Below are 24,635 nucleotides of genomic sequence, written 5' to 3'. Positions count from 1 at the left end.
TACTTATGCATATTACAGTGTACCCCTCCTAGCAGAGCATGTTTATCTTTTTGCAGGATTTTCTTTCAATCCTGCTGAGGCAAGCTGCAATTTTGAGGAAGATCTGTGTCATTTTTATCAGGATCACAAGGATGGCCCTGGCTGGAGCAGAGTGAAAGTAAAGCCTAATGCATATAGGACTGGAGATCACACTACTGGATTAGGTAAATCGAAAGTTCTTTTAAGTGGAAAAGTCCAACTGGATATGAAGGTTAAATTACTCTTTATTCCAGAACAGACTATGCAATTGACATATTGCTCTGCACTGGGGGTACGGCAGAGAGATACTACCCCAGAGGGAGCTCTGTAACCCAAGAACCTGTTAATGCCAGCTGGCAAGGGGGCACAGAGTGGGTGCATAGAGAGTACAGGTGTCTCTTGAGTCTGGCATGTACATTCTGTTTCACTGAGAGGGTCATGTGCGTCCTTTAATGAAAGGTTATGTCATACTGATCCTCATAATTGTTGCAAGATGTCTGTACGGATGATAGTTGTGTATATGTACTGAAAATATATTTTAACATCTGTCACAATCAAAGAGGAAAACAGGTTTTCTTCCAGAGAGGAGGTAAGATGCATATCTGTCGAAATGTAAATTAAGCATTGCAAGCCAACACAATAGAAGCCCCATTTACATAGAGCGTCAACAGAAAAGGAGCACACAGGAAAAGAAAACAAGCTATCGGGGTTAGCCTAGCTGTGTGCAAAGAAAATGGACTTGGGGTGGGGGTATGTGCAGGAGGCGAGGAAGACACCCCTTTATCCTGCGTCTAGGAAGTAACCAGGCAGTATGATTACATTCATAAAAATGGGATTTTGATGAGACTTGGTGGAAAATGATGATGCAAAGGACATTTGGGGTGAGAAATTTATTTAGACAGAAAGTAGTCTCTTAAAGTAAGCTTAGTCTATAGGGATCATGTTATGATTTGTTTTATATGTAACCCTTCCGTTTCCATTATTCTCACGCATTATCTCTTAAACCTTGATTGTTGATAATCAACTGATGATCATTTTCACTATAAATATATCTCAGTGCTGTGGTATTATACAAGAACTGATCCTGAGTTGACTCGAACAAGCTGGTATGTACCCTCTCCTCTTGGGGAGAGCAAACCTGATGTTCCTTGGAGTGTACAGGGTGCTGACCCCTGCAGGGGAACACTTTGAAGGGGCTTGGGGACTGGGGTGCACGTACTGTTAATCTGCAAGGCAAAGTAAGAGCTTCCATAATGCAGAGGATAACTAACAGACTGAGGTATCAGGGAGCTGGCACCTAATTAAGCACAAACAAGTATCCCTCTTGCTTGAGGCAGGGTGGTGGTAAGGCGACTCACAGTCGTGGGCACCCTGAGAACCATCCCAAACTCCCAGTCATATAGAAGGAGCATGTACACTGCACCATCCCTGTGAAGGTCCTAAAATGGACTACAATTGTGCCTGGCCTTTGCATTTCAAGAGGGGAGGATTCTTGTGCACTTCTATCACTACACTCTCACAAGTGCCAGGAAAACTCTTGCCCTTTCTCTATGGAAATATAGGACCAGATCCTCAGATAATATAAATCAATGCAGCTACATTCAAGTCAATAGTCAACACCAATTTATGCCCATTGAGGATCTGTCCCATAATGTTTTGCAAAGCATGCAGTGAACTACTTGTAGGAATTTGTAATAGTCAGGAGTTTTGCGTAACTTTTTTAAAAAGGAGAGGTGTTAGGCACATGAATATAAACTCTATTCAAGCATCCTGCTGATTAAAAAAGCAAGAATTGCATGCCAGTAGTGCTCTTACCTCTCCAAGGCAGAGGCTCAGGATATTTGGTTGTTTTGGGAATATCCTTTACCTTGTGGTTTCTGACACTGCTCACATAGACCCTTTTGTGTAGCATTCACCACCATTCAACCATATGTGCCAGAGAGGCTTGCATCCTCTGTATGAACTATCCAGTGAAAATCTGACCGTGAATAAAGTGCTGAGTGCCCTAGCATTACCTCTTCTGATAAGGGAGTGATAGTCTTGAAATTGAGTCAGGCTGCCAATGGAGTCAGCAGGATGCTATAAAATTGAGGTTTTTTTGTTTTGTATTAAAGGTAATTCTGCAAAGTGTTGATCTCCAGTGAAAACTGGAATCTAGCCATGTGCAGTCTTAAATTTGTAACGGCAGGGAGTTTATTTAGGATTTTGATTTGACCACTACAAACAGGGTTTTTATATAATTTGTTAACCTGCTAGGGGGAACTCTCATTAGCACCAAAATCTGCTGAAATGACTAAAGCTTCTTTTACCTGTGAATAGGCTTTGTGAATTGTTTATTAGAAAGACTCAATAATTGCACTGTTTCGCAGGTTATTTCTTGCTGGCGAACACACAGTTTACCTCACAGCCTGGGTACATTGGACGTCTGTATGGACCCTCGCTGCCAGGAAACTTGCAGTATTGTCTGCGGTTTTATTATGCCGTATATGGATTTTTCAAAATGAGCGACACCCTGGCTGTTTATATCTTTGAGGAGAATCACGTGGTTCAAGAGAAAATCTGGTCTGTCTTGGAATCCCCAAAGGGAGTCTGGACTCAAGCTGAAATCACCTTCAAAAAGCCTATGCCTTGCAAGGTAACAACCAGCATTTCTTGTGTTTCTGTTTTTTCTCAAAGGTGTAGATGGAGATTTTTCATTCACTTCCCTTCTAGGGGGAATGTTAATCATCTTTGGCCCAACACTGCAAGGTGCTGAGAGTCTTCAGCTTCCAGTGAAGTCAATGACAGAGTGGAGGGCAATTAGCTTGCAGCAATGGTCAGAATCTTAGGGCACTTGTTAGCAGGTTTATTCTACTATTAGTTAGTTTGTTTGTTTATTGAGGTTGTGCCTCCAGGCCATCAGTCAAAAATCAGTGCCGCATTATGTTAGGCATGTTACATACGGATAATGAAGAACGAATCCCTACCCCAAGAAGTTTGCAATCTGAGTAATCCTGGTGCTCGTGTTATTCCAGAGGACCTTAGTCTGTGAGTTACAGCTATAGCTGTGTGCAACTCGGTGGATTTGATTCTCATGGGCTCCATATACATATAATTTTAGTTTTGCTTCACAGGGGGTTTGCAGCTGCCATTCTCATTTTCAAGTTTTAACAAACCCAAAACCTCAAAAGCAAAAATTTCTGCTCAAACTGCTGAATTTGTCTTAGGTTTAGTCAAAACTACCAAGTCTCAACCTGAACCCAGAAGTCAGTCCAAGTTCACAGACATGGGTGAAGGTTTTGTGGAATCTGGTCAGAGTTTGTACCAAATATAGGTAAATTAACAAAGAACCATGTGGAACCATCCACACCAACCCTCAAGCAGTCATCACACTCCTTCTACTACCTTTCTCTTTTCCCCCCCAAAGTTAATTTGACTTAGATAATCCTCAGGTATCAAAATCAGTCTAGAAGTCATTGTATCAGTTATCACAGTTCCTCTTTTGGGGTTCATCTACATGACAGCAGGAAGGTGTGATTTCCAGCACTGGGAGGCATACACACACTAGGTTTGTTCAAGCTAGCATGTTAACTAGCAATGTGGCCATGGTCACAGCTTGGGATAGCCACCTGAGTGTGTACACAGGGGATCAGGTGAGATTCTGTTCGGGTGACTAGCTCAAGTCAATGCCTATGCCACCACAACTGTCCTGCTATATTTAGAGAGCTAGCTCAAACAGAGCTAGCATGTATGTGTCTGCCCAGGCTCTGAATCACATCTCCCAGATAGAGTGTAGACATACCCTTGGAGCACCATTGCAAATGGTGCAAAGGATTTTGGGGGACACTTCAGGAGGACCAGTTGCGAGTGGCTGAAAGTTGGATCACACAAAAACATGGATGACACTCTACTTAAGATTTTGGAGAGTTTGTTTAATTTTACTATCAGTGTTAATGCCTTTCTGATGCTTCTACAAGTGACCAGTAGTAGAAGGGAATTGAACTTCAGGAACCATATGATAATGCAGAAGGAAACTGAGACAGGCAGTCATAGATCCTGTCCTACATGAATACTTTTACAGAGCTCCTTAAAACTTTTTAAGAGGTGGTGGTACAGACTTGAAAATTTTGACAAGATGAGATGCTGCTATTTGAACCCTAAGATGGTCCTGTCTTCACAAGTCTGCCACATGGTATTGCCATTCTTTTGAGCAAACAGTCAATTTTAATTCAATGAGAGAGGGAGAGAGAGGTGTGGGTGGGGGGGCCATTGGTATGTGTGGTACACACACAATGACTGTATGCCCAATTTCAAATGTGGGTTCCAATCCCAGACAGAGACATCTGCTTTATGCACCTACGAAATATCAATTTGAGTGACCAAATGCAGGATTTCGTGGGCTAACTTTGCTGATATTTGGAGGCCTCACATTTCCTTGACTCCAGCTAGTCTAATTTTAGGTCTGGGAACTTTACAGAAACCACAGTGGTGATATAGGTTTAGGACACCACTCCGCATGCAGTAGATGAGAACAGTACCCTGTTGATTGGCACCAGTAGATCTATCAGTGTGCTAATATGTCCATTCTCCTGACAAGTAGCAGATAGAATTGTTTGTGATTGGCTCTGCCCCTTTCTTTGAGCGATGCTGGGGGTAGCTTTGTGTAATTGCATAAGAGAGCCCTCACAGCACAAGTGCCTTGTACTGTGAGGATGTGTTTTGCTACTACTCTGTTCAAGGTACGTACTAGGCTGCAAAACGTGTCTGTGAGGAGACATGGGTTATAGTTCTGTCAATATGTTGACGACACTCAGCTTTGTCTGACCAGGCTAATGTGATAGAATGGTATGTATGTAACTGGGGCCTGGATTAAGGCTAACTGGCTGAAGCTTCAAGCAGACAAGACTAAGGTGACATTAGATGATGGGAAGAAACTGTAAGATTTGGTGTGAGTTATATTAATGTTCTTAATTAAGGGAGCAAGCTGCCATTTGTTATGCAGGTTTGCAGTGCAAGGGTCTTGTGGCAGGTGAGGCCAGCATGGTTTTTTCAATCTGCACTAGATGATTAGGGGTATGCCCCTGTCTTTCAGATGTAGATCTTGTTACAATCATTTCTGTCTTTGCTCCCCTGAGAGTTGAGTACTGCAATGCACTGTCCATGTTACCAGATCCAGAGTAGAATCTCTTCCTTCCTGGAGAGATCACAAGCTCTACAAAAGCATAAAGGAATCTTCTCCCCTGAAATCTGCCCATGGTGAAACTTTCTACATAGGTTTTTAGCTATGATACTAAATACAAATAAAAAATTTTGGGTCCAGTAAATCTGTACCCGAGTAGTTCCTTCCTCTGCGAACAGTCCCATTAACCACTCACATGGGATTACTTCAACTACTTGTATGAGTAAAAGAGTACAGATTTGATTTAGTGCTGTATTTAGTACCATCGCTTCAAATGAGAGCTAAAAATGGACTACTGTGCATGTGTGAAACCAAGAAAAACATAAAATGGACAGATTTTAAAGCTCAGCCATTTCTGAGTTATGCATAAGCTAACTAGCATCTTAAAACATTCCTACAATGGGAAAATGTGGGGGGTGTGTGTGGTTTTTTTTTCCTCCTACCTTCATATAGTTAAAAATTGCTAAAGGTATTTATTTTGTTCAAACTTTCTAGGAAAAATTTCTCCTTGGGTGGAGACCAAGCACACCCCAAAAGAAGAATTTAAAAAAAACAAACAAACAAAAAAAACCTTATGAACATGTGAAAAGGGGGTTTTGCACTGAAAGTCTCTACCTTAGCTACAGAGTAGCAGGCTCTGTCAGGTAGCTGCTATAGTTGCAAGGTCACAATAAATAGTAATGAGATTCTTGTATGCAATTTCAGATTAATATGGAAAACAATGCAAAAATTCTATTAGATATATAGCAAATGTGTGATGGGAAAATGGTGCTGATAAAAATCTTCCTAGGACAATGGAAGAAATATATATTCCCAGTTTGATTTCTTTTAATATCTGATTTATCTGGAAAATCTTTAGAAACTCATTTGATTTTTTTTAAATTGTTTGAAAAGTTTAGTAATGTATTTAAAAACCTTTTAAAAACTTGATTAGCAAATAACTAAACAAAATACAGTTTGTGTGTATAATTTCCAGGATGGCTGTAGGCAGGGGCAGACTGGTTGAGAACTGGACCTGGAGAAAGAGGAGATCAAGGGAGTATTCCTATCTTCCCTTAGACCTCCTGAAACCTGGATGGAGTGGGAGAAACCCAATGTGCAATTGAAGGCTGAGGCTCCTTGGCCTCCTGGCAAGTCTTAGGAGTCTCACTCAGTCACTCCCCGGAGAGGTTTTTAGGTGCAAAAGTATTTTTCCCCTTGATATACTTACACAGGGACACACATCTTTGCAAGGGAAAAGACTAGAGGCTTGCTTTTTTTTTTTTTTTTTTTTTTTAAAATGAAACCTTGGGTCTCCAGCAGTTCTTTGATGTTCTATATTCAGCTCAGTAGAGCAGATGTTCTGTAGTGGTATTACATGTCCAGAAGTTAATGACTTCCGAAACTAGACCTGTAATCAGCTAAATTTTTATATTGTGCAGTAGGTCTCAGTAATGTTAGTCCTGTAAATTTAAGGTTTATTTTACTCACACGCACACAGAGACTTTCTGAGCTGTGGAGAATACCTACTTTGAGGGTGTCATAATTTAGGAACTCTTTATCCAATTTTACTTAAAATTGTGAAAAAACCCTGCCTCAGCGTAGACTCAGCCTACTCATTTTAAGGCTGATATGACTTTTTTTGTTGTTTGGAAGGCAAAATTTATAGTGGAAACTGTGTTGCAATCTTGATGATGCAGTAGCTGCCGTTGCTACATAAGTAATGACCAACAACAGAATGTCTGAATTCTGTAATGAATCCACTGCTTTATAGCTCTCTATGGCCATATATAGTTTACATAAAATAGTTTTACAAATTGTTGATTAGACAAATAAACATATTGAAGACCATATCTCTAATGCCTTCAGAGGCGCACGTGTGTGTATATAAATATTACACACACAAACTACATTAAAAGAACGTTAAGGTTGTAAAGTCAAATACTCAAAAGTTAGAAAATGCCAGAATTAAGGTTGCCTGTGGAAGCTTAATTTGGCCTCTTATGCATATGTATTAGAATCTAATTACATAATCACATACTATTTCTTTTGACAGGGCCCCTGTCTGACTCAGGACACATGATGGATGGTGCTCATTTACTGAGCAGCTATTCACTGAACAACAAAGAACAAAAATACTGGATGGCCTCAGGCCTCATTTACTGGAAACTATTCAAAGCCTGCTATAAAGACAGAATTATTATTTTCCTCATGGGCTTTTCTATGGTGCTTATCACTATAGCTTCTGAGTGCTTCACAAACATTAATGACTACTTTCATAACACCCTTGTGAGATGAGGGGATGTTATCCCCATTTCATAGATGGTAAACTAAGGCACTGAGAGATTAAGGTCAAATGTATCCATTAAATTTGGGTGCCCAATGTGAGACATCTAGGACCCGATTTTTCAGAGTACTTAACATTACACAGCACTTTATGTATTCAAAGCACAGCTCCCCTTGACTTCAGTTGCTGCTGTAAGTGCTCAGCACTTCAAGTTAGACATCCAGAAAATGACACACACAATTAATGGCCATCTGTGATAAGTCTGGTTTAAGTGATTCCTCAACATCATACAGGAACTCTCTGGTAGAGGCAGGAATAGAATCCAGTTCTCCATGGCAGCATTCAACTGCCTTACCCAGGAAACCTCCTTTTCTCTTTCTACAGTCCCCTGCTTCATTCACCACACACCTTCTAGTTTCTGCAACAAACCAAGCAGGGGCCCCACAAACAACATTTTCCTTTACTACACAATCCTGATTCATCCCCACAGAAACTCCATTCTATGCACTGAATGATGCAGGGGTCCTCATGTGTGTCATCACATAATTAAAGAGTGTACCATAATGCAGACACACAAGGTGGCTAAATTAAGGTGGTATAGGCAACCTTAATTCTGGGATTTCCTAACTTTTGAGTGGTAGGCTTTGAAATCATAGAATATCAGGGTTGGAAGGGACCTCAGGAGATCATCTAGTCCAAACCCCTGCTCAAAGCAGGACCAATCCCCAATTATTGCCCTGATCCCTAAATGGCCCCCTCAAGGATTGAACTCACAACCCTGGATTTAGCAGGCCAACGCTCAAACCACTGAGCTATCTTTTACTGCTCTTTTTATATAATTTGTGTGTGTAATTTCCTAGTTTTTAAAAAAAGCAAACTGAAGAAAAACTCCATTATGTGGCATCATATGGACACACATGGGTCATCAGCAGGGATGGAACTTTTAAACCCACCACACAGACCTCTGCCATTTGAACTAACAGATTAACTGATAACAGTAGGTTGTTATCCTCTGTGTGGACCAGCTCTAGAGGGGGATTAGATGCACACTTTGCCAGTAGCTTTTCAGATATTTGCTGACAGCAGAGGAATGGTGAGACATAGGAATCTTGGGTTCCATTCCAGGGTGCTCTGTGGGGTATAGACTTTATTTTTTGGCTCTCTTTCCCCCCTTCCCCTTCCCCTCCCCATATGTGATCCCTTCTGTCTCATCCCCTCTAGCCTGTCCACATCTCAGTCTGGTCTCTTTCTCATCCATGGGTCCTCGTCCCAGCCTCTGCTCCTTGGGCTTTTCATTCTAGTTCCAGTCTCCTTTCCCAGCAAGTCCCACCCTCACCCCTCCAGACTCCCCTTCCCAATCCTTCCTTCTCTCCCAGAACTAGTCTCTTTGCCCAGCCAGTCCCCAAAACTTGGCAGGGAAAATTTCAGCCCAAATGGTTAGTTTGGCAAATTATAAGCAACTGAAAACAGGGTCTTTGCCTATCTCCCATAAGACATCTTAATAAGCACTGCAACTAGCTCTGCATATTTTATTTATAAAGTATCATGGTTGATGCATGCATATGTTTGAGACAGAACAAGTTTAAACTGAAAAGTAAGAACTTTTAAATGTGCATGGTAATTTGCTTGATCAAACTTTTGGTTGACAGATGTTACTTGGTAGGTTGGCTAAGTAAGTGTCTGTGGAAATAGCAAACAGCCTCTGGTGATGTAATGTCTTGGATGCCACTTAATGGCAAATAAAGCCAGAGACTCAGATCTTTATGCTGTTCCTTTCTTTGGCCAGAGAATCTTGAAAATTGTAAGACTCCTATTGTCAGAAAGTGTTAGTTCCAGAGCTTCTGATCACATATTTCCTTCATCTTTCTCCTCACTCTAAGGAATGATGTATGGTACAAACATTACTCCCAAAACCTTTTAAGGTACGTTTTGAGATTTTTCTGATGAATTTTGGGGACAAAGTGGCATTTGTCTGTTGAAGCTAGCACTTTTGTGTCTCAGATTAATAAAAGGCTCTCTACTTTTGAGGATCCTGGTTTGTATAGGTTCTTTTTGAAAAAGTAAACTGGAGTCTGGGAGCAGTTTACTGGCTTGAATTCTGTGCGCAGGAAACTTGCAGCTGTCCAGAAGGCATTAGTGTAGCATTTTGTAAGTACCATGTCAAAATGTTAGATGGATATGAATCACCCAAGCAAGTTATAAATTCTAATATACATACTGCAAATAGAACACAAAAGCTACATTGAATAATTTTAACAGATGAACTTAACCTCAGAAAAGGCAGGAAATTCAAAGTTATCCTTTCTTACAGCATGAGCTAAGGACAGCGTAAGTGCATATGGTTCTGTACATAAGCATTGCAGAATTTGAAAATGGTACTTTATGAACAAGCATGAGGATGAGGAGGTCAGAGGGAAGATCCTGGCATTTATGGGCATGGATCAGACCCATAATCTGTTAAGGTTTTGTTTATGGTAGCATGAAAAATGACAGCTGTTTAGATTGTTTGAAACACATTTCAGTTTAATACTGAGAACAGATTTGTAGTCAATTTCACTAGAGTGAAGGGGTAGATTCAGACTAAATGAGGTGGGATATGAGGTGGGGGGGAATCCACTTAACAAGTGAGTTCCAAACATGCACACACATGCACTACACAGCTTGAATTTGTGTGTGTGGCGACAACTCACCAGCACAGCACCTCCTACTGGTCATCTCAGGAATTAGCTCTCCAGTGCATGGAGTGCCTCCTCCTGGCCGGAGTCACGCCTGCCAATGGCCCTCATGTCCCTCCACCTTGGGATGCTGCCCCTGGGCAGTGCCCCCACACTCTGGGTCTCCCCTCCCAGGGGAACCCCCAACCTTCTATCCTTACCTTGCCTCCGTGGCTACTGCCAGTCATCATCTAGCCCCTGCTCACTGCGGTAGACTGCAGTCTGTAAACCACTCATCACTGGCAAGGGGGGTTTGGACCTGCTGCCTTTCCCTGCAGCCCCATACCTCTCTTCAGGCTTTGCACAAGGCCTGCAGCCTGGGAAGTTGCCAGGCTGGAGTACCCCAGCTCCTCTTGCCTTTCTCCAGCACCCAGGGTTGTAAGTTCAATCCACCTCAGGTTTTCTCCTTCAAGGTGTTTCATAGATATTAAGGTCAGAAGGGACCATTATGATAGAGTCTGACTTCCTGCACAATGCAGGCCACAATCTCACCCGGCCACTCCTGCAATAAACCTCTCACCTATGCCTGAGGTACTGAAGTCCTCAAATCACGGTTTAAAGACTTCAAGGTGCAGAGAATCCTCCAGCAAGTGACCCGTGCCCCATGCTACAGAGGAAGGCGAAAAACCCCCAGGGCCTCTTCCGATCTGCCCTGGAGGAAAATTCCTTCCCGACCCCAAATATGGTGATCAGCTAAACCCTGAGCATGTGGGCAAGATTCACCAGCCAGATACCCAGGAAAGAATTCTCTGTAGTAACTCAGATCCCAGCCCATCGAACATCCCATCACAGGCCATTGGGCCTATTTACCATGAATAGTTAACATGATTTTGGCAGTTAATTGATCTTTATCCCATCATACTATCTCCTCCATAAACTTATTGAGTTTAATCTTGAAGCCAGATAGATCTTTTGCCCCCACTGCTTCCCTTGGAAGGCTATTCTATTCACTCCTCTGATGGTTAGAAACCTTCGTCCAATTTCAAGTCTAAATTTCCCGATGGACAGTTTATATCCATTTGTTCTTGTGTCCACATTGGTACTGAGCTTACGTAATTCTGCTCCGGTATTTATCCCTCTGATATATTTATAGAGGGCAGTCATATCTCCCCTCAACCTTCTTTTGGTTAGGCTAAACAAGCCAAGATCTTTGAGTCTCCTTTCATAAGACAAGTTTTCCATTCCTCGGATCATCCTAGTAGCCCTTCTCTATACCTGTTCCAGTTTGAATTCATCCTTCTTACACATGGGAGATCAGAACTGCACACAGTATTCTAGATGAGGTCTCACCAATGCCTTGTATAACCGTGCGAACACCTTATCTCTACTGGAAGTACCTCGCCTGATGCATCCCAAGACTGCATTAGCTTTTTTCACGGCCATATCACATTGACGGCTCATAGTCATCCTTTGGTCAACCAATACTCCAAGGTCCTTCTCCGTTACTTCTAAGCAATGCGTCCCCAGCTCATAACTAAAATTCTTGTTGTTAATCCTTAAATGCATGACCTTGCACTTCTCACTATTAAATTTCATCCTATTACTATTACTCCAGTTTACAAGGTCATCCAGATCCTCCTGTATGATATCCCTGTCCTTCTCTAAATTGGCAATACCTCCCAGCTTTGTATCATCCGCAAACTTTATTAGTACACTCCCACTTTTTGTGCCGAGGTCAGTAATAAAAAGATATTAAATAAGATTGGTCCCAAAACCGATCCCTGAGGAACTCCACTGGTAACCTCCCTCCAGTCTGACAGTTCACCTTTCAGTATGATCCGCTGTAGTCTCCTTTTTAACCAATTCCTTATCCACCTTTCAATTTTCATATTGATCCCCATCTTTTCCAATTTAACTTACAATTCCCCATGTGGCACCTTATCAAACGCCTTACTGAAATCTAGGTAAATTAGATCCACTGCGTTTCCTTTTGTCCAGTCACAGCCCTTCTCAGATTCTGCTTTATTAAATCAAACACTCAAAACAAAATTCTGAAGTCCATCCATTTACCTCCTTATCAGGTCAGTTCCAGGTCTTTCCTGCTGGTAGTCTTACTCCCCAAGTTCCAAGTTTCTCTGCTGCAGTGATTCTCAAACTATTGTACTGGTGACCCCTTTAACATAGCAAGCCTCTGAGTGCAACCCCCCCCCAATAAATAGATAAACAATTGTTTTTAATTTATCATTATAGATGCTGGAGGCAAAGTGGGGTTTGGGGTGGAGGCTGACAGCTTGTAACCCCCACATGTAATAACCTTGTGACCCTTTGAGTAGTCCGGACCCCCAGTTTGAGAACCCCTGCTCTACTGGAGCCTAGTCACTTCCAGCAGCCTCTGTACTTCATTCTGTTCTCCCAGAGAACTTTCTCTGCCTCTTTTTGCTACCCCTTTACAGGTGAGTCAGCAGATCCCTGCTCAGGTGTGCCCCCTTGGTAACTATGGTTGGTTGGCCCCAGACCTCTAGCCCTTAAGGGGCAAGCCCCACTGTTACACTGAGAAATCCTTGTCTCCCACTCTCATGAGCTTCAGCCTTGAAGTTGACAGGAACATAGATTCATTCTTAGTTCCTTAGAAACACAATCACCAGGGGAGATCATTAACATGGAAAAAGAGAGGGAGATGCTCTCTTACACATCTTGGACCAATTCCACAGATGTCTTTGAAGACTGGAACTGAGATTTTAAACCTGACCCAGTACGCTGTGGGGAGCCAGTGTAGAACACACAGTATCAGGCTGAAGCTCACTTGGTGAGTGGTGTTGCTGAGGGGCTGGGCTGTTGCATTCTGGGTTAACAAAAAGTTTGTCAAGGTCTTTGTATTCCTAGATATGGAGAGTTGAAATAATCCAATCTTTGACGTCATGAAAGCCTGGGCAACCACAGACAATTTGCCATTTATAAAGGGAAGTTCCCTTGGCAATATCAAGTGAAAGAGGCCATAAAGCCTTATGACTCCTTAATATGCAACTTCTATGTCCAGTTAAAGCATTTTTTGTCAAGTTTCAAAGGGACTCCCGTGCAGTTTTTGAGTTGGAAGGGTGATGGCTGTGTCATGAGAACTTGTGGGTGTGCAACTTAAAGCAGCAGGGAAACTAACCTTGCCCCAAAAACAAAGAAATGGCCCTAAAACGTCAGTCGTTGAAAATACCATTGTGAGAATTCATGGTTAAAATCTCAAATAACGTAAGATTTCTCAAAATATGGTGATCAGTATTGGATACCCATTTGTCTGTGACATTTGATATACACTTTTAAAAATAACATCCTAGAAAAACTGTTAAAGAAAATAATTTAAAAACTTAGGAAATATAAATTCTCCTACACTCATCACAGCAGCTAGATGAGGAGTGAATACTATATCATATCCCCATTATGCCTACCTAGTTGTTCTGCACTACTTAACTGACATTTATTTACTTGCTCTGTTTTGTTCTCTACACTGAATATTGTTTTCCAAGAGGTTGTGTGTGTCTAACAGAGCTTGTGATATTATCAGGTTAATGATGTGGCCAGAGATATGACAGTACTCTTCTGTCCAAGGGCAAAACCTCCTGCTGCGCTGCCCCTCCCCACCGCTCCAAAATTTAAGAACCAAACAGAGTCATTAAAGAGGGAACAAACTCATAATATTAGGATATGGGAAATTTAGCAGGGCTCTGTGGGACTGCTAAACATATCACTAGTCTATTTACTTTTCTGTACAGACAGCATTCTCTGCTAGATAAAATAATCCATTGATCTACATGTGGCAGAGTCTGTGGCTTTAACTTGTTCTGTGAGCTTCTCATTTCTCTTCTTCAGTCTATTTCTCCTTGGACAAATGTGCATTTCAGAAATTTGTCCAAATGTTATGAGCAGATGTTACCAGGCTTTTCCAATTCAATATGCACTAGATTCAGATCAATTTCTTTTGCTCTTTACAATCCACAGCATTTGTATAGGCAGTTTATCTGAGTAATCTGTAACATGAGAAAGTTGCACTGGTTTAATTTAGCGTGATTTTAAAGCCAACTTGGTTAAACGGATGTGTGGACATTCTTATTTTGGTTTGAGTGACTTATTTCAGTTAAGTGTATATCAATTTAGCTAACCAAAATAAACCTGGTTAAACTGAAATAAGACTGTCCATACAGCTGTTTGCACCAGTTTGATTAAAAACTGATTAAAGTTAAACTGGTACAACTTTCCCAATGTAGACAAGCCTTGAGCCGATCAGCCTGATTCTCCCCTTTGCTATACCAGTTTTATGCTAGTGACATTTTGTTATCTTAACGTAGTTATACTTGCGTAAAACCAGTGTAACCAAGTGAAGAATCAGGCCCAATGTTTTGTTTTGTGAAAATGTTATGAACTGGCCCATTACACCTTAGCATATTTTTATTGGAGTGCAATATTTGTGGATTTGGCAAGCTCATCAATATCTTTGTGCTATATAAAGTTTATAACTATTCCTACTAATGTAAGGCCCATCCCAACTCCACTCATAGTCAGTTGCAGGCTTTCCATTGACTTCAGTGGAATTGGGCTTAAGGGGCCTACGCATGCAAGATGTTGAGTGTGTGTGTGTGTGTGAGGGGCTGAACTGCCTCATCTAGACTTCAGTGGGAATTAAGGGCATTCTGGACCATCCAGAATGTGCTCAGTACTTCCTCAGAATGAAATAGTTCATACCTTCTTTGCTAATTTGTAAACATTTTTTCAGCACTTGAAGGTTCTGTTTTAAAAATTGAGACTAAATGCCAAATTTTTAAATTCTTCACACTTAGTTTAAGTTTTAAAACAAAAACGTCTTTTTCCTGCTCAGAGGTTTACAGTTTTTTTTTTAAATCCCAGATAATTTTTGAAGTCATTGGTTCAGATTTCTTTGATGGATATGAGTTTACCAGCCATTCACATGCCATTATTTTCCCAGAGTACATTGCGCAGCAGTAGGTTTTCTAAAGTCTAAGCAGTGGTCAGTGACAAAGTCATCAGCTCGGGGGACGGCCACTGATATTAGGGAAGCTTATTGCTGGGTAGTGAGAGGGAGTGTTCAGTAGCAGCATAATTGAAAACATAACCTGAAAGTTATTTTCAAATTCACGAAAGTGTACAGTCGTGTTTATAGTATAATTGTACTTTACTGCATTAATCTCTGTTTTTGTTAGTCTCAGACCAAATAGTCAGCAATACTGTAGGTTAAACTGCATGACTGTCTCAGGCAACATAACCTACTGCTGGGGCACAGTTTACCTTCTGTGACAGAGTTCCTCCTCTGTCTTGGTGGGTCCTGCGCTTATTGGCGGTTTGCTTGCCTCAGAGATTCATGGCAGCCCTCAGTTTGGCCACTTTAGCTAGTGGCTCAAACCTGCCATTCATTCAGCTAACCTCCTTCCTTTTTCCCTAACCTCAGGGCCAGCATGGGAAAAAGGAAGGAGAACAATCCCCGCAGTCTCTGTTGATCCACCATGTGGGTCGGGGAACAGCCCAGAGACTTTCCCCTCTGGTGGGGCCCACAGTCCAGGTCAATTCCTCCTGTGTCTGATCAGGAGTTGGGAGGAACCCAGACCCGCCCTCTACTCCAGGTTCCAGCCCAGGGCCCTGTGGACTGCAGCTGTCTAGAGTGCCTCCTGGAACAGCTGCACGACAGCTACAACTCCCTGGGCTACTTCCCCATGGCCTCCTCCCAACACCTTCTTTATCCTCACCACAGGATCGTCCTCCTGCTGTCTGATAATGCTTGTACTCCTCAGTCCTCCAGCAGTACGCCTTCTCAGTCTCCACTCCTAGTGCCTCTTGCTCCTAGCTTCTCACACACACGCCACAAACTGAAGTGAGTCCTTTTTAAACTCAGGTGCCCCGATTAGCCAGACTGCCCTAACTGATTCTAGCAGCTTCTGAATTGTCTCCAGGTGTCCTAATTAGCCTGCCTGCCTGAATTTGTTCCAGCAAATTCCTTCTTGTTCTGGAACTGCCCCTGTTACCTTACCCAGGGGAAATGGACCTGCTTAATCTGGCTTCTGCCTTCTAACACTCTCCTGTAGCCATCTGGCCTGACCCTGTCACACTTCCCATCATCAGATTGGGCTAGTGCCTCAGTTTTCTGTCTGATTGGGTAGTCTAGGTCTCTACCTGAACCAAAGCTCTCATTTCTGGGGTAAACAAACAGTGCAAAAGGAAAAACCCAGCTTCTGACGCTACGTCAGGGTCTGGCTGGATCATCTTCCTTTTTCTCAGAGCTTTGCCCTTTTCATGCAGAGCTCCCGATTGGTCCTTTGCCTAGCTCCTCTTAGTCTTAGGGGTTCTTTTACAGGCTTCTATGTCAGGTGCTTTCTCCTTGGCAAGATCAGAATTACTGCCTGTTTCCTCCTTGGCAGAGACTTACAGCAGGTCCTCCCATTTCCCCTCCCCCTCTAGGAGCAGGTAGACTACATATATACAGATTTCAACCTCAATCCTCCTGGTCCAGGTACAGAAAAAGAGAATGGGGAATCATTCAACCCAACTCAATATAACCTGTAAGCCAAAACCCAACTTTGTATCCTGGAAGAGATGAGTTTTGAATCATCATTGCAAATTACTTGCATGCTTGCGTTTCTATTTAGTATGACTGTTGCCTTCTTCTGTACCAATTACTGATACATGGCTGATAAATTACAAGACTCGATCACTGATTTTTGTTGATGCTGTAGGAGATTAAGAAAGCACTGGAACATAAATCAAACATGTTTTGAGAAACTGATGTAAAGATTTGTAAACAGATGCGTGAATAATGTCCTGGGCATCTCCCTTTACTCACTGCAAAAAGCAGAGGTAAAGGAGGAAAGCACTTTTTAACTTCAGTAATATTGGCAACAACTGACTGCATCCACTAATATTTCCTAATTTAACCTCCAGGATATCACACAAACCCAAGAGGTATTTTAATAATTCTAAATTGAAACAATAAATGTATTGTTCATCATCTGTCATGTTAAATAAAGAAAACATGAGCTGAACACTCAGATGATCCTCTGCGCTCTCATCCTCTCCTCTATGGCATGCATTAATTCACTTATGGAAGACTTACCCTGGAAAAAGAAATTGTCAAAACTAATATAAACGTAAATATTGCAAGGCTCAAATTAGATCACAACCAGTCATCATCTAGGTCAGTGGTCTCCAACCTTTTTATGCCCAAGATCACTTTTTGAATCTAAGGGCAATCCAGGATCTACCCTGCCCCTTCCCCAAAGCCCCGCCTCGCTCGCTCTCCCCCCACCCTCACTCATTTTCACCAGGCTGGGGCAGGGGGTTGGTGTTCCGGAGGGGGTGCAGGCTCTGGGCTGGGGCTGAGGGGTTTGCAGTGTGGGAGGGGGCTCTGGGCTGAGCCTGGGGCAGGGGATTGGGGTGCAGGAGGGGGCTCTGGGCTGGGGCAGAGTGTTGGGATACGGGGGGGGGGGGTAAGGGGTGCTGGCTCTAGGAAGGGGCTCCAGGCTGAGGCAGAGTGTTGGGGTGCAGGAGGGGGTACAGGGTGCTGGCTCTGGGAGGGGACTTGGGGTGCAGAAGGGGGTATGGGGTGCTGGCTCTGGGAGAGGGCTCAGGGATGGGGGTTGGGGTTCAGGAGGGGGTTTGGGGTGCTGGCTCTGGGAGGGGGTGTCAGGGCTGGGTCTTGGGGAGAGTTCAGGGTGCAGAAAGGGGTATGGGGTGCTGGCTCTAGGAGGGGGCTCAGGTATGAGGGTTGGGGTGCGGCCTCCTGCCGGGCAGCACTTACCTCCGGCAGCTTCTGGTCAACAACGGGTGCAGCGAGGCTAAGGCAGGCTCCCTGCCTACCCCAGCCCCTCACCCCTCACCCCTCCCAGAAGAGGCCAATGTGCCTCTCTGCAAGCACCGCCCCTGCAGCTCTCCCGGCCAATGGAAGCTGCGGGGAGCGGTGCTTACAGGCAGGAGCAACAAGCAGAGGGAGCCACACTGCACCTTAGTGGCAGCCACACTGCACCGCCAGAGATCGCAATTGACTGGGAGATCCTCTAGGATCGACTAGTCTATTACGATCGACCTATTGGTGACCACTAATCTAGGTGCAGTATGAAGGACCAATTCAGAGGCCAAACCTGAAATGAAAATAAGCAAAAGACTGAAAGACATATTGATACCATCCAAACTTACAGGTGAGCGGCAAGCATACTTAAATGGGCCAAAATTATAATTAAAGATGTTAGGGACAAATAAGGGGTCAGATAAATATACTTTTGATCTGGTAAAGAAAAATGTCTTCTACTCCATTCCTCACAATGGCACCAGGAATGTTACTAAAGGAAAGTTTCAGAAACACTGAATTGGTCAAGAGAACACTAGACAACTTCACAGTGCATTATGTTACTTCTGTGCTGGAAAATCCATTTTTCCTGAGCATAAGCCAACAAAGTAGCCATGGAAACATTAGCCACATGGCAGTAGCATGTCACTTACTATCTCAAAAAACAAGGGTAGAATTTAGCAAGGTTAAAGGTACATATACAGACACTGGGACAGAATTACACATTGGATAGTCTTTGTTGCTTGGTAAAGCTAAAAGGCTGAACTAAAATTTTGGGGGAAGAGTTGAGTATTTACTCAGTTAAATCCTTGACTGGCCAATACCTATTGTAAAAGCAGTACATCACTACTGCTTTCTGTGAGATCCAATGGGTAACTGTATATCGAAAAATATAATTCATGCCAGTCAGCATGGTTTCATGGAAGGTAGGTCTTGTCAAACAAACCTATTGTCCCTTTTTGACAGGATTACAGGTTTGGTTGATAAAGGCAACTGTTTTGATACAGTATAATTAGATTTCTCCAAGGCATTAGAGTTAGTACCACATGACATTTTGATTAAAAATTTGCATTATATGGAATTAACAGGGCACACATTAGTTAGATTAAAAACTGGCTCGCTGACAGATATTAAAATGTAGTTGTTACTGAAAGATATCAATGAGCAGGGCTGTTTCTAGTGAGTTTCCCGAGGATCAGTTCTTGGTCCAAAGCTATTTAATATTTTTATTAATGACCTAGATCATGATAGAAAATCTTTGCTGGTAAAGTTTGAAGACAACAAAAAGATTGGTGGGATAGTAAATAATGAGGAAAAGGGGTTACTCTTACAGGGTAATTTGATTTGCTTAGTTAAATGGTCACAATCCGACAAAATGCCTCTTAATAGAACCAAATGCAAAGTGATATATCTGGGAATCAAGAATGTAGGTTATACCTGTAGGATGTGAGACTCTATCTTGGAAAACAGTGACTCAGGGAAGGACTTAGGGATCATCAAAGAAAAGCATCTTAATATGAGCTCTCAATGCAATGCTGTGGCAAAAAGGGTTAATGTGGATGTAAAAAAGGGGACTATCAAGGGAAGTGATCTTGCCTCTCTAGTTAGCATTGGTAAGACCACTGCTAGAATACTGTGTCCAGTTATTGTGTCCGCAGTTGAAGCGGGATGTGATAATACTAGTCTGTTTAAAGGAGGGCCACAGAAGTGAGCCAGATGTGGGGGGGGAGGGATAGCTAAGTGGTGTGAGCATTGGCTTGCTAAACCCAGGGTTGTGAGTTCAATCCTTGAGGGGGCCATTTAGGGATCTGGGGCAAAAATTGGGGATTGGTCCTGCTTTGAGCAGGGGGTTGGACTAGATGACCTCCTGAGGTCCCTTCCAACCCTGATTTCTATGACTTTCTATGATTTCTATGAGATCCTGGAAAACAAGCCTGATGAAGTGAGGCTTAAGAAGCTCCCTTTATTCATCTTATCAAAGAAGAGGTTGAGTGGGGACTTGATTGCTGTGTGTAGATGCTTACACACAGAAAAGAGATCTGAGCATAAGAGTGGGGTGGGAATTTCAACCTTGATGACTAAAGCATAATGAGATCTGATAGCTGGAAGTTGAAGTTTAATAAATGTAGCCTTGAAATAAGATGCAATTTTGTAGCATCTTTTGGAAGGGAATTAAACTTTGAAACAGCTTACCAGGGACGGTAGTGGACTCACCATTGCTTGGAATCTTTAAAACAAGATTGTTTTTTTAAAAAAAGATACACCTTAATTCATCTTCTAGGAGAAACTGTATGGACTGTGTGGTGTGGAGTATGCTGGATGGTCCCTTCTGGCCTTGAGTCTGAATCTGAGTTCCTCTGTTCATCCCCTTGTTTTATGGGCCATGGGGAGAACAGGATTGCTTGCATTGCCCTCAACGTTCGCAAAACACTTGCATCTCTGTATTAAGACAATGATTATAATCAAATCTCATGCTTCAGGCTATTAGCCTGTTGCCTGCAGGGGTCAGGAAGGAATCCCCCCCCTCTCCCCCCCCAATGCACAATTGGCCAGCTGTATTCTGAGGAGGGAATGGGGTAGGCTTTGCCTTCCTCTGAAGCAGTAGAGTGTGGCCATACCAAGAGGTGGATCATAGGACAAGTCTTCTGAGGTGGTACAGAAAATCCTCTTCCTAGATGCCTGGCTGGTTTATCTTGCTGACATGCTCAGCGTCCTACTCATCAGATTTGGGGTCAGCAAGGAATTTTCCCCAGGGTCGGACTGGCAGGGACTTGGAGGTTTCTCACCTTCCTCTGCAGCATGTGGCATGGTTCACCTGCTAGCATCATCTGGGCATTTCTCAGCTAATCAATTCCCTGCCATTGCATTGGTGACACCTTAATCACTGCTGTTCTCTAACTATGGCACACAGGTTAGTCTCCTGAAATGCTTTGGTCTAACTAAAGATTTTGGACTTAATACAGGGTATTCAGAGTAGGTGGTCTAATGGTCCTTTCTAGCCTTGGATTCTTTGAAAATATGAAATCTTTTATATGGTGTAGATCAGGGGTGGGCAAACTACGGCCCACGGGCCAGATCCGGCCTGTCAGGGCTTTGGATCCGGCCCATAGGATTGCCCCCCGTGGTGCTGCAGGCCCCACGCCGCTCTCAGAAGCGGCCAGCACCATGTCCCTGGGGCTGGGGGTGGCGGTGGGGGCAGAGGGCTTTGTGCATTGCCCTTGCCTCCAGGCACCGCCCCCTGCAGCTCCCATTGGCTGGGAACGGGGAACCATGGCCAATGGGAGCTTCGGGGGAGGTACCTGGAGGCATGGCAAGGGCAGCGCGCGGAGACCTGTGCTCCCCCTCCCCCACAGGCCGCGCATGGACGTGGTGCTGGCCGCTTCCCGGAGCGGTGTGGCATGGAGCCAGGGCAGGCAGGCAGGGAGCCTGCCCTGGCCCTGGTGCACGCTGCTGTCATCCCAGAGCCGCTTTAGGTAAGCGGCGGCTGGGCCGGAGCCTGAACCCCTCCTGCATCCTGCCCCCCAACTCCCTGCCCTAAGCCCCCTGCCTGCCCCTCGCACCCCTCCTGCACCCCAATCCCTTTCCCTGAACTCCCTCCTGCAGTCCGCACCCCTTCTGCACCCCAACCCCCTTCTCTGAGCCCCCTCATACACTCCACACTGCTCCTCCTCCCACACCCCGCATTCCCTCCCGCACCCCAACCCCTGCCCCAGCCCTGCATACAATTTCCCCACCCAAATGTGGGCCTTGGCCCAAAAAGTTTGCCCACCCCTGGTGTAGATTATTGCAATTGAACAAAAAGCTTGATCCTGCTCTAATTGAAGTCAATGGAAAAATTTAATTGGGAGCAGCTTTTGGCCCAAAGTGCTTAAACGTTGTTTCGCTATTGAGCGTTGTAAAATTGTGACTCATCCATTCACGTGCCACTTTCTTGAAGTTGGAGCTTGGGGGTTTTATGAAAATATCACCTCTGTAGCCAAAAGTCATCCACACTGAACTTTTTATTTTATAGAGATAGATGTTAACATATGCCATAGTGGTTATATGTCATTATGTCAATTATTCCAAGGCACTGAATTTTTACTGAATAGTTTGTTTCTTGAGAATTGTCTTACAATTTGTTTAATCATATTAGGATGAAAACTTTATATCTCCATAGCAAAAGGTTTCAAAACCATGATTAGAAGGAGACTGGAACCCTGCTCTAGTCCCCTATGCATTGAGCCGTTGTGAACACTTGTGATGCCCCGCAACTACATGTTTGTAACAATTCACAAAATAAACAATCCGTAGTGCTGGGACTACGGGTGTTGAATATAAAATGCTTTTGAACAGTGAAAATTGCTCAATGCCAGGCAGTTGAATTCATGTATTTTTTAAAGATTTAAGTGTGGTTATCTGACTGTTCATTATGCATTTGCAGGTTTTAATAAATATTACATAGTTAAGCAACTTGGCACTACCCTGTTCAACAACTATATTAGCAGGCACCACAGGTCCTGTTAAAGACAGTGAAAAGTGATTAAAAGTATATACATGGTTTTTTTATGATGATGAATTTTCAGCATAAGCCAAAAATTGTAAGTGAGCAGGGAACCTCAAATGTGAAGCTGAGGGATTAACAATTTGAACTGGAGTGTGAATCAGCCATGAGACACATACCTGGCTGCAGCCACTAAGTCATGCCTGATCACAATGAAATAGCTTTGAAAATTTTCCCAAAAATGATGGCAGCAAATTACTTTTGTTAGTCAGATACACAATTTTTATTATTTGCCCATCTACTGCTTTGCAGCAATATGTACAGCAAATAAGCTTTGTATTTTCTTGATTAATTCAAATGGATCTGCACCAACCTTGATCCGAGGGCAATCAGGAATCTCACATGGTTTCAGTGGTTCTTTGCATTCTGTTTGCTGTATTCATTGCAGATTACATACTTGAACACCTTATTTTTCATGGCAGAATTCATGCCTGGCCAAAATAGGATGTCTTGGACTCCTCTTATACTTCTCGGTACCCAAATGGACACTATGGAGTATGCTTAGCATTTTCGACCTCAGGCTGCATAGTAATATGATCTCGTTTGTAGAGAATCCCATTTTATGGAGCAATTTCACTTCTATAAGCTCAGGACGGTATGTCTTTATTTTTGAAGCATACCTGGGCCTTTTCTGGTGGCCATCCCATAGCGTTTTAAAAAAAGTAAATGTTTAAACTATTAAAATGGTACTCATTAAAAGTTTAACCATTAGGCTCCGCTGCTGCCCTGTGCACCTGGGGTCCCAGCTGCCACCCTGCGTGCCCAGGGCTCTCCTGCCACCCCGCGCCTGGGAACTCCGCTCGCTGCCAGCCCCACACTGGGGACTCTGCTGCCGGCCCTGAGCCTGGGGTCGGCAGCAGACAGGATCTTGGGGGAGGGGCTGGCAGCCGGGACTTGGGGCCAGCAGCTGGGACCCTGGGTCGGGGTGGGAGGGAGCGCGGCAGCCAGGATCCTGCAGTGGAGTTGAAACGTTAACCAGACTACCTTACCTATAAGACTCATGCTTATCAGTTAACCTGTTAACATTTTACATCCCTAGTGCATCCATAACTTTTTTTTTTTTAATTCCCAATGGCTTTATTCTTGCCAATCATGCCAGTGCCATTTTGTACTGTCCTCAAGCAACATTCTCACTGGAACACTCCACATGGGTGCAAGGCGCAACTCTGTGAGAGAGGCGGGGAGGAGGTATAGAATGGGGCTAAAGGTCTCAAAAGGAACCCTGGTTCCCCATGCCTGTTGCCCCGATCCCCCATTCTCTTATTCTGCCCCCCCCCCCAAGCTTTTCCCTTTTGATCCATGTTGTGCAGAGAGCAAAGACACAGTAGTACACTATCACTCCCAGCCTGCTTCGCCCATTTTGTCTCCCATTCCATTCTCTTCACGCCATCCCAGCTGCTGCCATCTCCTCCCCACACACTGGCAGCATTCTAGCCAGGCACCTGCAGATTTGAGAGTGGAGGAGAAATCTCCCTGCCTCAGTGCTGACACCACAGCAGCCCCTGGTGGTCAGGAGAAGTTAGTGGCTCTGTGCTTGCTGCTGTGATGGGTGTGTGAGAGCGACTTTATTGGCGCTGGAACAAGCTGCAAAGACTAACAGAAAATCCCATGCAGACGTTTATATTTTCTTATTTTCAAGACTATAAATAAAAAAGTAAGAGAAGAGTTTTAGACCCTAGCAATGTGGACTGTCAGGGGGAGGGATAGCTTAGTGGTTTGAGCATTGGCCTGCTAAACCCAGGGTTGTGAGTTCAATCCTTGAGGGGGCCATTTAGGAATCTGGGGCAAAAATTGGGGATTGGCCCTGCTTTGAGCAAGGGGTTGGACTAGATGACCTTCTGAGGTCCCTTCCAACCCTGATATTCTAGGATGATTCATAGTATGAAAGAGCATGCACTAAACCATTTTCATCTGAGGAGTCCCTCTTGTGTAATACAATACAAAGGCAGTTTCTAAGTTGTTGACTGTACCAAGTACATCCATTACAGTAATGGAATGTTAATGTATCGCAGCAGCACAAGTCATTCAGGATATTCCCCCAGAATCCTGTTTCTCTTTAGGAGAAAATGTCGCTTTAATGTTTGAAACTTGTTACACAGCTAAACAGGCACTGTGCATGGGATCTACTGATATGCAGGAATTGGGAAGGACTGTATCCATCC

At 43.6% G+C, this 24,635-nt stretch overlaps 1 protein-coding gene across 3 annotated transcripts in view; it reads left to right on the top strand.

Moving 5' to 3' along the window:
• MAMDC2 (MAM domain containing 2) overlaps positions 1–24,635 on the top strand; it is a 96,541-nt gene that overhangs the window by 56,552 nt on the left and 15,354 nt on the right. For all 3 annotated transcript variants that reach the window (XM_043547387.1, XM_007065566.4, XM_043547388.1), the window contains exons 8-9: positions 57–203; positions 2,388–2,653. In XM_043547387.1, coding sequence (XP_043403322.1) covers positions 57–203; positions 2,388–2,653 — 413 coding nt within the window. The remainder of the gene's footprint in view (positions 1–56; positions 204–2,387; positions 2,654–24,635) is intronic.

This window comes from Chelonia mydas, chromosome 5 (assembly GCF_015237465.2).
Source record: "Chelonia mydas isolate rCheMyd1 chromosome 5, rCheMyd1.pri.v2, whole genome shotgun sequence".
NCBI lineage: Eukaryota > Metazoa > Chordata > Testudines > Cheloniidae > Chelonia > Chelonia mydas.
Note: the sequence above shows the minus strand (reverse complement) of the source record. Positions and strands in the feature narration are given on the sequence as shown.